Below are 13523 nucleotides of genomic sequence, written 5' to 3' on the forward strand. Positions count from 1 at the left end.
TCTGGAAGCGGAGAAAATTCACAGAGCAGCCTACAATTTTAAGGAGGATCTCTCTTATTGGAAGACACCATTCTTTTGCCTGCTAAATGCAAAAAGGGACTTAACTCTGCTCAACTCTCAACATCCAAAGCCCTTTTTAAACTCTGAAACCATCCCATGACTTGAATGTGCTGGTGAGCTCCAAGCATGTGATCAGTACCAGCTCTGCTGGTGCCTGAGACGGGTGAGCTGGGCCTGCAGACAAGGCATCCTTAGGCTTTGTTCTGCTCCCCTTCTTCTGAACACATCCCAACTCCAATCATCTCCTAAGCACCTTGCAATGCTTCTGCCTTTTTTCCCAAGGCATTTGAAAACAGGAGGGGAAAGGTGGCAGCAAACTGCATGAAGACCCTTGTGGCCGATGGTTTGAGACTAGCTGAGTCTTCAGAGGACTTTAGGTGATGTTCAGGACACCAACATTCTGTGACTGCACATGCATTTTACAGAGACAGAAATGCAACCACTCTGCAATGAATGGATCTTATTATGCACAAAGTCAACAAACTTGCTAAAGGGCTTTGGCAAGTCAGTTCCTTCGTGTTTGGATTGCAGTGCTGGCTGCATGGGGTGCCTTTGTCCATTCCAGCCCTGTTTACCAACAGAGGCACAGTCACAATATAGCCCTGGCACCATCCTGGATAAATACACTGATGTGTATTTTTGTGTTCCAACAGTTTCTGTAGCAGCACTTACAAGTGAGAGCTACGAAAGCAAGTAAACACAAATATTAAAAAAGCCATTTGCTTTCTCACCATGCATGTTTACTGTTTGCAGTTCAGGCACCTCTGGCAAGTGAGAGAGATCATTTCATCTCAGTTCCTTCCTCTAGCATACCCACCTGATGTATTTCTGTTAGGGGATCATGACACTGCAGTGTAATGTTTGCTGTTATTGTAAACTGACACTTTACTTTGGAAAAGCTGCAAACCATTTGTTCATAAAACACACTGCAGTTCCCACTCATCTATTTGGTAGTTTGCTTGTTTTTTTTTCAGATCTAAAACAATTTCATATATTGCTTCAAATTAAACATCCATATCTTATATGACATTTTCTTTGTAAACAAGTTAACACAAATATATTTTCCATGCATATTTATTATATGCCCACAGCAGTCAGTATTCAAATCCACTCCCCTAGTCTTTCTGACAAACTAGTAATCCTCATTGCCATAAAAGCACACCCTTTTCCTGCCATGAAACTATTCCTTAGAATAAACTTTTGCCTTTAGAGTCTCATTTTTCATTTATTTCATTAGCTTCCATCTCAGATAACTAGATTCTTTTTTTATTACAGCTGGGAATTTTTATAATGTGCAAATTGAAAAAATGGTTGTAGTACAGTACTCTGCAAGTGCTTTTCATTAAGCCTCCAGCAACTATTCCTTGCTCTGTTGGATATCTCTGTGTCAGGGTTACTTTATGGTGGACAGAAATCTGGACAATTTAGGTTTAAAGAATGACAAAAAACCTATTGGATAACAATCTCAAACATGCACTGGTTCATGTAGCTTAATTGCATATTCTTATCATAATCAAAATACTTAAAGCTTAATAATCATGCTAAAAAGTGGACCTGTCCATAGTATATATATTCCACAGTTATATATATATTCCATAGTTTCATGATTCTGAAAGTCAAAATCACTACTTGTCATTACAATTCTGTTTAAGCAGACACACAGTGCCAGAAACACATCTACATTTCTGAGATGCTACGTTGTAGCAAAACAACAATGTTTTGCTCTCTTATCAACAGAATGACTAAACTCATACTCTGTATTCAAGCATGATTTTCTGGTTAGTATTAGTCTCTTAAAATAGCTCAGAAGCATTTGTGTGGCCTTTTGAAATTTACAGCACTGTTGATCACCAGTCTCATCTTGCTACTTTGTCATTCTGTATTGCTTATTGGTAAATGAGTTTGCTAGCATATCTTCCCACTGCTTCCAGGGTCACAGAAGCCTGAATGAACACTGAGAGAATCCACTTAATTGCAAGGATTTATGACTATGCTGTTTTCTTTTCTCCCTTTCCACTCAAACTTGTCTTCCATGTCTGACATCCATAGAAAAGGGAAAGCTGCTTATTCTAGTCCAAAACAGCAGCAGACAAGGATCACAGTTTTTCAGGGATTTCTTGTTTCTATTGCTAGTGCATAGGCAAGAGAGAAACTGATTTTTAATCCACTCAAGGACAGAGTACTGAACCACATAAAATCCAGTGCCAATATAGTATCAGCCACGATCAGTCTGCAATGAAATAATGAGCTACACAACTGGCAAAAACCCCCACAAGCTGTGTAACTTACAGAAGTAACAAGCTGCTTGTTTGGATTTAAGATACCATGCTTTCTAAGGTGAAACACAGGCGCACCATTATCTAATAAACAGATTTTTAAGTTCTGGAAACTCAGAACCAGAAAGTTACTATTTGAAAATCTGTCTCTGCCTACACAAAGAGTCTGCTGTGTGAACCAAGTATAATTTGTGTGTCAAACCAAAGCCTGTCTCTTTGTCTTATTTATGGCTCTGCTACAAGTTTGGCTAGCAGAGGAATCAATCAAATCCAACCAACCAGTAAAATGATTTTGGGAACTGTGGAGATTTAAAAACAAAAAACCCAGCAAACCCCAAACTGTTTCAGCTTTTCTGATTGAGCATGGTTATTCTAAACAGCACATTTTACCCACTGAAAACTTACCAATGGAGCGATGAATGCAGGTGTGCTGGTTATCACTCAGAAAAAAGCCCTCCTTGCACTGACATTCGTAGCTGCCCATAGTATTCACACAAATCTGCTGGCACCCTCCATTGTTATCCAGACATTCATCAACATCTACAAGACAGAAGGAAAAAGAAATTCAGGGTAATGCACAGATTCAGAATACAAATCTAGAAGAGTGAGAAACACACAAAAAGGCACACTGTAAATTAGGCTAATGAAGATTACCCAAATTAGTTAATCCAAATTAATCCCTCTAATTATTTTTCCTGTATCCTAAGGTTGAAGTTGACATGAAAAAAAACCAAAACAAAACCCCAAACAGTGGGGAGAGGAATCTCCCTAAGTCTTCATGTATTCTGAGCTGCAAATTGATTTCCTGCACAATGAACATGAATAACCTAAAAAGGCTGTGACCCCATCTGCCAAGTGTGCTGTTGCACTCTGTCATTCCCACTCCACTTGGAAAGACATACTTCAGGTCTACAGTAACTTCTAGTAGGGATAGCAGGCAAACACAAAGGGCATTACCGGGTGAAAAGAGTCTTTATAGAGTTCTGGTCTTGAACAGAACAGCATGTTTCAATTACTGGAGTCATAACCCCCTACTTTGTCAGTTTGTTTAATGTTGTTTAGTGAAAAGAAGGCTTCTTAAATCTAGATGTTCCATGTCTGTATTGTCATTTTAATAAGCAAATATATAAAACCACAAAGGCAGCATTAGCTACTGGCTGTTTTGAGGGCCTATGCTCCATCACTTCTCTTTGGCGTAACTGTTTTTAGGCTGTAGTGTTTAACAGACACCTACGTATCAGCACTGCCACTATTAGGTATCTGACCCACATTCAACTTTGCAATTTCCCTGTTTTGCTCATGAAAACATGTATTTTTTGCTTTTTTCTTGCCACCTGAAAATTCCATGCTTTCCTTTTTTATGAAGACCAGTTCAGATATTTCAGCCAGTTAAGATATTTCACAGTATGTGCCAACATGTTGGCAATGGAGTTGGTGTGTGTTTTGCTTTCATTTTATTTTTGGAAAGGGCAAAAAAACCACAACAAAGCTAAATTATCCACAACACTCCAAACCTCAGAAAAGCTGGCATAGCTCCTGCAGAAATTAATTCCACCAGGAGTGGCCACAACACAGTAAGGTAAACCCAAGCTGCTCTTGATGGTACTGTTGCAAGCAAAGCCAACTCCAGGCAGCTCTGAATGCAGGGCTGGCCATGAGCTCCAGCAGCTTGCTCAGCTATTGCAGTTTGTGCTGCCTTCGTGTGACAGCAGTTGTAGCTCTTTCTCACAGAGAAAAAAGCTCTGGGGTAATTTACAGCAGCACCCAGGGAAACCAGGCAGTCTCATTCTGTCTTGAACTATAATGTAAGTGTGTAGACAGTTCTCCTTTTTTTTATTTACCAGGAAATGTTAAGTGCTATTGACTTAAATTTTCTGTATCAAAATCCCCCCTGCACTCAGTTCTTCCTCTTTTCCAGATGCGAACATTGTCACGACCCAATCAGAGATTTTGGGAGTGTGGAGAAAAAGGGAAAGTGAAGACTTTCCTTGCCTACCCCTGCACAAGAAGGAAGCCTGGAATCTAGATTCTCCTTTTTGGAAAATTAGCTGAGCACTTACTGAAGGAAAGTCTCAGTTGGTACATGCACAAACCTCAAATTATGCTACAAAGTATGTGGTCTTCCCAGAGCTCTGTTTATGGTATCACAAAGTAACTCAAACAGTTGCCTTTCAACTCTCATGAATACTCTGAAACAAATGCAATGATTTGTAAAGTTTTTTTTTCTGCTCTTGATAACAAATGCGAATCACTTACCATTTCCATAATGAGATCAATTTATCTATCACCAAGCCCTAAATCCATATGCTAAAATAAAATTATTACAATCAAAACTCTTTAAAAGGATTTTCTATGAGGAATTTCTTCCAATTGTGTTCAATTGCTACTCTCAAAATTATTTTAGTATGCATTGATGAAGGACTTGAAGAAAGCGAACAGCTGGGATCTAGGAGTACTCTACACTATACATATGCCTTGCAATGGATCTTGGCTTGATGATGCAGGATTTACATGTTCTCAGGTCTCAGTCCTGAGACTGGGTTAGGCTTTTTGGAGCACTTTGTATTACTGCAGTCTTAAAGGGCAGTATTGCTTACTATTCACCACACCAAGCAATCTATTGGACATGGATGCCTGGAAAATATTTCTGAATTCTTCACTTGGTAAACTTTCTTTCCAATAAAGTCACTTTATGATCAACCTATCAGTTCATTAATAACCCAGTTGAGAGAATAGCATAAAATAGTCTTCTGAAGTTATGCAAGAGAACTCCATTGACTCCAAGAAGCTCAAGCTTTGGTAGATCTGGCAGAGTAATTCCTTAATGTCTCTGAATTTTTTCAAATCTCACAAATGAAATACCTGCCCAAGGGCCTATTTCTTTTTTTCGTTGTGCAATTCTTATTCAGTGCAGCTCAATTTATCCACCTGAAAGTGGAAACATTGGTAGTGCAACATGGATGAGACTGAATTTAGGACGAGATTTTCTAATGATTAAGTTCCACATAAACACCAAAATAAGCAGTCAGATTTTCAACAAAGCTTTTTTTAGCTCCAGTTTTGCTGGCTCTCTACATGTCAAACATGGCTGTTGACTGTTTTGAAAAAAACTGAGAGTAGATTCTCAGGAGCTTTAATTGGTGCCAACTCTATGTGACAGTTAATACCTGCACCCCAGGGCCTAACTCTGGAGATTTGAAAAAAGTCACTTATGGCATAAAAGTTACTCAAACACCTACTCTAAGCCCCAACTAAACCCATATTAAAAACTTCTAAATTTATTAAGCACAAATACAAAGCTTACTTGGTTTATTACTCTATTCTTAATGAAACAGAATTTTTCTCTTATTTTGAGCAATAGACAGGTCTTCTTTCAAAAACTTTTACACAAAATCAGGTACCACTGATCATTCAGGATTGTCAGGAGACAATAATTCAGATTGTCTCTCTGACGATGGCAGCCTCAAGGTAGAAGGAGCAAGCTTCCATTACTTTAAACTGGTGTATGGAAAGTCAAATCCATTTCCCAGCCTCCTTGTATGACAAAAGTTTCAGCTTGGTCTCCCCACCTGATAGTGTGCTGGTTCCTAAAGTACATTATCCAGTGCTCATAGGAGAGCTGAGTCCCAAAATCCAATTGATGCAGGAAGATTTCACCAAGTCTTTACAATCCAAACCCACTAAAGAATGTTAAATTATTCTCACCTGAGCTGAGCTCAGATGGTCATTCCACATGGCTACTCCAACCCTCATCCTCAAAAAGAGGATGAAGAACTAGTAGAGAGGGAACACACATCCTTAAGCCATCCTCTGTAATGCTCATCACAAAGAACTGTCCTGTGATTCTGTTTTCCAAAGACAACTGCTGCTGGAAGCACCTAGAAATAGCTCAGTTTCCACAGCTTTTAGCTGCTCCTTACCAGCACAAATAAACAGCTCAGATGACCACCAGCACAAAAGCAAGAATTGCTGCTGCAGAATTTAGACCAGTGACAAACCTATGTTTGCAGGAAGAGGAGCCCCTGGACTTCAGAGTGCCCAGTCCTCATCAAGGACAACCAGGACTAGGGCAAGAGACAGCTCAGGGAAAGGCTGGGAAAGGAGAAGGATCTTTCAACAGAGACAGAGAGATAATGGCTGCATAAATACATACATATGTAGCTATATCTATATCTCTATATCAGAAGCATTATGCAAATGAATGCAGATTTCAATTTGCATAAGACCTCTAGCTTTTTGGCCCACTGCCTTCATATAATCAAACTCGTGTTCTGTACCTTAGTAAGATGAGATCCTCTGGAGAGTGGTAGTGTGGAACAGTATCAAAGGGTAGGAAATATTACAGTTGATAAAGATTAATGTTTTATGTATTAAATAAACAAATGTTTTCAGTTTCTCATTTAATTTATCTGATGAATTTTTCAAATTAACTTCACTGGTGTTTCACCCTGATCTGGCACAGAGCTTCCTGCAGTGTTTGGACTAAAGAAGCTCTTTCAGCAAAGTGTCCTGTTTGGATACCATGGAGGGAGAAAGGTCTGCTAAGGGTACCTGAAACCAAAACCACAAGCAGGAAGACACAGAAGTGGAAACACTACACAGAGTCAGTGCCAGGAACAGTATGTCCACTGTTTTCTTCCTCTCCTGATCTTCTCTTCCTTCCTTCTGACATTTTTATGTCAGCATTTTGATGAACACTTAAGACCCTCAGAAATCTGAGTCTTCAAAATCACCAAAGCATTTGGGAACCATAGTAAAATGTACTTGCTGTTGCACCAAGACTTCCAAAAACAAGATTTTGACTCATGATCTAAGGAGCTGATCCTGCTATTTTTTTTCCTCTAAGCTAATCTTAGAAACTTTTGGAAGATATCTCTAAGATGCCTATTTAACCAGTGCAAAACATCGTGACAGAGAGATGAAGAACTGATAGCAATACTGCAGACTTGACACAAATGTTAGCAACAAAACACCACTTGGGATATTTTGCATTTGTAAGGGAAAAGATTAGCAACCACAGGTTTGGAAAATGTAAGTGCCTGGTTCTGGAATTTAAAATCATTATATTCTGAATATTTCTAGTCCGAAAGCTGGCTGAAAGTCTAAATAAAATTTTAAAAAATCACAGTGTTGGATTTACTACAGTCATAATTATACCAAAATCACACCTAGCCTAGCATCTCTGACACTGTCCTTGTAGCTTATACTCAGGAGAAGACTGTAAAGATGGGACAATACCATTGCAGACATGTTCTCCCAGGTTTCAGCATCACACACCTATCAATTCTCCTAAATCACTTCCTAGACTATTGTCCTGCTGGGTCTTTCCTGTGTAATTTCTCTAATCTCCAATGAGCCCAACATGATGGGCTCATGTTGGGCTCATTGGAGATTAGAGAAATCGCTTTTGTTTATTTCTAAAATGCTGCTTCATAGTCTGGATGAATGCCCCCAGATTCCATTATTGTGAGAAAGAGTAAATATTCATTCACTACTTGCTTTTTCTGCATTTTTCTTCATCTTACAAATCCTCCCTAGCCTCGTACTGTCTCTCTCATCTATTCTGAACCCTGAAGCATAGCAATACACAAATAAGATAATCACAGAAACAATTCAAATGACTTCAGTATATCATGTTTAAAACAAAATGTGCTCATTTCTGTGAGTTAACCTTTAATGACAGCAGCATTTGGAACACGCTCTTCTCACTTCTCTAATCCTCCAAGTACCGTGATGCTCTGTTGGAGTGGGTGTCTTGGAAGATGGGATCTCAAGATACCCATGTAAGCCCAAAGAGCAAATCTGGCATGTAGGAGTGGTATCAGATCAGAGGCTGCAGGCAGGTGCTCCTGCTGGAACGCTCCTACAAGCAGTGACACGCTGTGAAGGTAGGGAGGGTGATCCCTTGCAGCAGCTGAGGGGGCCATGGAAACAAGAATCACTGCTAATTGCAAGAGCTGCCAAACCATCTTCATATGAGCATGCAGGGAGGAGTATTAGAGGCAAGAGACATTGCTACCTATGTACACAGCATTTCTATCTCCAGCAGATCTGAAATCAGACTTCATGAAAAATTTAAAAGCTGGGCCTGAATTCTCTATTATTTGCACAAGGCTAGATTCTACTTTTGTCCCCTCCTTTCAGAAACTGAAAAATCTGGTGAAGAAAAGGAGAAAGAGCACCACAGCCCTGAATTCAATGCTTCATTCACTCCCACCGTTGCAAAAATACTCACTAGAGCCCTTGGTGAAAAAAGATGCACTTGCAGAAGAGGGATCCTACAGTAGTCAATGTTTACTGAACTAGACATAAAAAACGCCCCCCAAACCAACAAAAAGTGTGCAAAACTACCTTTCCCCAAGAAATAAAGCACATTTTGCAGATGGGAGACATAAAGAAACAATCACAAGAATGCTCTTGGGTGATGAATACTACAATCATTCTAAAGTAACTGATGACTTAATTGATCCCTAGAACCACTCTTTTCATATGTACAAGGATAGAACACTTAAAGTGATGGCTGTGATCTGTCCTGGAGAATTCAGTCTTCTAATGGGTTACAATCACCTATCCACTCCCACTCAGCACCCACTGACTGGGCATCTTGTTTGCCCGAACAACCTGAAAAGGATGCTTCAAATCTTTTCTGTAGTTATTTTCTGACACACAGTGGAATGTCTTAAATTTCACAGTAGGCAAACACGGCGTAAATGCCGCTGCAAGAGACTTCTTTGCTCTGTACAGCCTAGGAAACACACACATAACTCCCAGTTCAACTCTGCTGCATGTGATTGCTGCCCACTTGCTGAGCTGAAGGTAACAGCCCCATGGATATTGTGCGGATGTTGCATCAAGTTCAACTCTCTTGATGTAGTTTGTCCTTTCTTAACCAACTGGGCACCACTCTCTCTCCCTCCTCTTAAGACACCAAAACCATTTTCACAGCTTTTAGCATTTCCAAAATAAACATCCAAATCCCTGAATGTGACAGTTGTAGCTTCTATGCTTTCACAGGTGGCCTCCTGACAACAGTGCCTAAACTCAAAAAAGTTCCTGCTCAATTATTTGTTCATGTTACCCACTCTTTTGATTCAGGCTTTAAGACGATTGTGTGTGAATTTGATCACGCTTCTTTTCATCTGTGCCATTGTCCAGGGAATGCCAGCGGCCTCCAGCTAGGCATGAAGCTCTTCTGTGAGGCACAGACATCCACAGTTCCATTAGTATAAGTTTGCAGTTCCCACAGACATCTAGTTGTTATGAGTAGAAAAGTTGTCCATTTTTTTTAAAGGTTGCAAAGCTAACAGGTTTAACCAATTGCTGCTAAGTGGGAGTTTTAACTATTTGTTGTTAATAATTTCATGTTGTAATCACCTATAGTTAATAGTTTTTCTTTAATTACCTGTTGTTGATAGTTAGAAATCCCTCTTTGTTGAGTATCACCCTGCTGCTTCCTGGAAAATGGCACCCGGGACTGTGAGGAGGAGGTGACATCGGGCTGGTATGCAAATGTAGAAACACCTCACCAAATCTAGCAGGAAAAACCCCTAAAACAAGGAGCCACCATGGAATTAAGAGATCTAAGTGATGTCGACAGGTGAAGAATGGAATCTAGTGTCTGCTAAGACCCTTTTTACCTTTCACCCTAACCGAGATGTTGGCTAGAAAGACAACCTTGAACACCAAACTGAAAAAGGCTGTAATTTTTGGTGCTCTTGTGAGGATGGAAACCCCAGCTGTGCCTGCATACCTGTGGACATATCTGCACTTGCTCCTTCTCCTTCTCTGAATCACTCTAGGGAGCAGCGCATGGCACGTCGGTTCTCCCCACCCAAGCTGATTTTTAATAAAGGCATTAAAAAGGAGAAAGATCTCCTGCCCTATTTAGTAGGCACTCCAAGTGGCAAATGCTGGATTAACATTACTCCATAAACTAGTGGAGGGAAGCTAATTACAGATACAAACAAGCAGCAGTCCTGATCAATTGAAGGAAAAATTTGAGATAAGTAAATTATTTAGTCTATTATCATATGCCCCATTGTCTTTTTCCTCAGCATCATTAACTGCTGCAGGCTGAACTGAACTATCCTTCTTCCAGGATAATTACTGCTTATATCTGCTTCCTTTTACATTTACTTATAGACCCTACCAAGATTAGAAAAATCTGGTTTGGGTTAACTCAAAACTGCTTGTTGTTTTTCTTGTTGTATTGTTATTATTGCCTCAATAATGAAAAAAGATTTTTTCTTTTGGGGTAAACAAACCATGAAACTTGACATGGAAAGTGAGACAGTATCTCCGTCTCAAGTTGGTAAGATTTTCCAGGTCTATAGCACATGAAGTACTTCCTTCCTGAGCTCCGGTAATAAGAGCCTAGAAAATGGCTAGATTAAAGATTTTTGTTGTTACCTGTCAGTAACACAGTTAGGGGCCTCTCTAGAGTCAGATGAGTGATTTTAACCTCAACACTGCAGCACCCAGTAGGCTATGAAGTCATTGTTATGCTCTATATGGACAATACTTGAGGTCCATGAAAAATGGAAGAAATGGGAGAGTGTCAAGCACAACTTTCAGTACAGTGTAATGAGAACTATAGCAGGAGTAGAAAAAGACTGGCTTATTCAGGTGAATTGGCATAATCAGACACATATCTACTCATTAAACTTTTGGGGAACAGAAAAATGCTGAAATCCTTCCTGTAGGTCATATCAAAACAATTACATTTTCCTGAAAGTATCTCCACTGGCGAAAACTGTTTTATAAACAAAGCCTCAGTTTCTGAATAGTTTCAGAGAATGAATGCTTCCTTCGGCACAAAATGTTTGGGCAAATGAGCATTTTTGCCACCTGGGAAATGAGTTCAGCATTTCCACTCTCCTAAACATGAGCAACACAAATCTCAGCATTTAGAACAAATATGTTCTCTGATTTCTCTGGACAGAAATATCTGGAACATATTTAAGATCTTACAGCAAATAGTAATTATTTTCTTAATATTAAATGGCAACACTAGCTTACTACTCAACCCAGCTGTTCTATATCACACAGTACAAAGCTTGACTGGTTGGTTGGGGTTTTTTTGACTACCTGGGTTTAAGAAAACAGTTGGACACCTGTGCACCAGCTAAGCAGCAGCCACCCATTAGAACATGGAAGCTACAGTAAGTTGTGTTAGTACTAAGCAACTCAACAGATGGACACATCAGCCACATTCACCTCTTATAAAGCGAGACCAACATTGCCCTGAGCTGGGAATTACCAATGAAAAGCAACAACAGTCAAAAAACCTGACTTCAGGAACATCATATTTATGTAGAGAAGGCAAGAATTTAGTAAGTTTGGAGCTGGCTTGGTAGTGTACAGCCAACACAAACAAAGAACTCAAAATAAATCAAAACAAATAACCACCTTAACTCCACCTTCCCTGTAAAATTCACCAGACCTGCATATTCTTTTTGCCAGCACTCGGGAACACATAAATGGATTTCTCTAACAGCTATATAACACCATGCAATTTTTTAAGGAAAAACCGTAAGAATTCTGGAGATCATGCAAGCTCTCTGCTCAGGCAGGGTCATCCTCGAGCATATTACTCAGGATTGTGTCCACATGGCTTTTTGAGGGTCTTCCATGGAAGGAGACTCCACATCCTCTCTGGGCTGCCAGCGCTCAGTTGCCTGCATAGTAAAGTTTTTCCTGATGTTCCTCATGGAACACTTCCTGTGTTTCAGTTTCTGCCCATTGACTCTCATCCTGCTGTTTGGCACACTGAGAAGAACCTGGCTCCCAGCTCTTGTCAGGACACCCTCCATGCAGATACTGACAGACATTGCTAAGATCCTCTTTTGGTCATCTCTTCTCCAGGCTAAACAGCCCCAGCTCTCTCAGCCTCTCTTCATACAAGAGATTTCTAGTACCCTGATCATCTCCACAGCCCTCTGCTGGACCCAATCCAACAGATTCTTGCATGTAAATGAATCTGTAAATTACAGGAACAATGCAGAGCTTTCTACAGGCATTCCACTGGAAGCTTTCTTACCTTTTACTCTGAGATACCTAATATTGGTTGTACAGACCCTTAAATCAGAGGGGAAACTATTTACATGTTAAAGCAAATGGACTGACCATCTACTGACGAATTCTGCAACTTAAAAGCCCTGAAGTCCAACTCAAACAGTATGTGTGAAATGATGAAGTGGACACTTGCTGGAATCTACTCAAAGCAAAACTCAGTCCTTGCCTGGGGTATTCATGTAATTTCAGAGCACAAGAATGAGTACTCACATTCTTTCAATGTGCAATCATTAACAGCCTGAGCCTGTGGTCCACTCAGGTTCTATAGACTAGAGGAGATCTTCAAGTTATTTTTAAAATGACTAAAACCAAGTCTCTTAGACTTCCCTAACATGTTCATACAGGAAGTTTAGGAGTTTTTTGTAAGTACTGAACAGCATTTGGTGACATATAGCCACTCTCAGGCCTACTTAAGAAAGCACTGCAGTTGTACAGGCAGCAAGATACCATGATTTGTACCTGTTGTGCACATAGAAATTTTGATGCACTGGGACCAGAGTGCTTAGCATCTTATTTAACAAGCCCTATATGATTGGTCACACACTACAAATCCAACCCCCCTATATCCTTAGTTGGGTCCAGACCCCTTTCATTGCTGCCATACTCATAACTTTTCTGGAATTTCTGATTAATTTCAGAAGCAAGTTCTTAATTATGCCTTCAAAATAATAACACAAATAATTAAATAGTTTCTCTACTTTTTCAAACATTATTGCTCCAAACTATGGCACAATTTATGTAACAAAATATATTTTCATATACAGAAACATAGAACAGATAGGGTTGGCAGGAACACCTGGAGATCATCTAGCCCAATACCCCTAGAGCAGGTTGCACAGGATTATGTCCAGGTAGGTTTTGAATCTCTCCAGAGAAGGAGACTTCACAGCCTCTCTGGGAAGCCAGTTCCAGTGCTCTGTCACTCTCACAGTAAAGAAGTTTTTCCTTATATCAAGGAGACTTCATGTGTTTCAGTTTGTGCCCCTTGTCCTTGAAGATATTTGTGTGCGTTTATAAGATCCTCTCTCAGTCATGTCTTCCCCCATTTGATTCCTCACAGGAGAGATGCTCCTGCCCCCTCATCATCTATAAAGCCCTTTGCTGGCCCCACTC

The 13523-nt window shown here is 40.0% G+C and overlaps 1 protein-coding gene across 2 annotated transcripts in view; it reads right to left on the reverse strand.

The window, feature by feature from the left end:
* Positions 1–13523, reverse strand: part of SCUBE1 (signal peptide, CUB domain and EGF like domain containing 1) — a 194158-nt gene that overhangs the window by 139225 nt on the left and 41410 nt on the right. For both annotated transcript variants that reach the window (XM_077178403.1, XM_054631631.2), the window contains exon 4: positions 2742–2876. In XM_077178403.1, the coding sequence (XP_077034518.1) occupies positions 2742–2876 (135 nt within the window). The remainder of the gene's footprint in view (positions 1–2741; positions 2877–13523) is intronic.

This window comes from Agelaius phoeniceus, chromosome 5 (genome assembly GCF_051311805.1).
Source record: "Agelaius phoeniceus isolate bAgePho1 chromosome 5, bAgePho1.hap1, whole genome shotgun sequence".
Lineage (NCBI taxonomy): Eukaryota > Metazoa > Chordata > Aves > Passeriformes > Icteridae > Agelaius > Agelaius phoeniceus.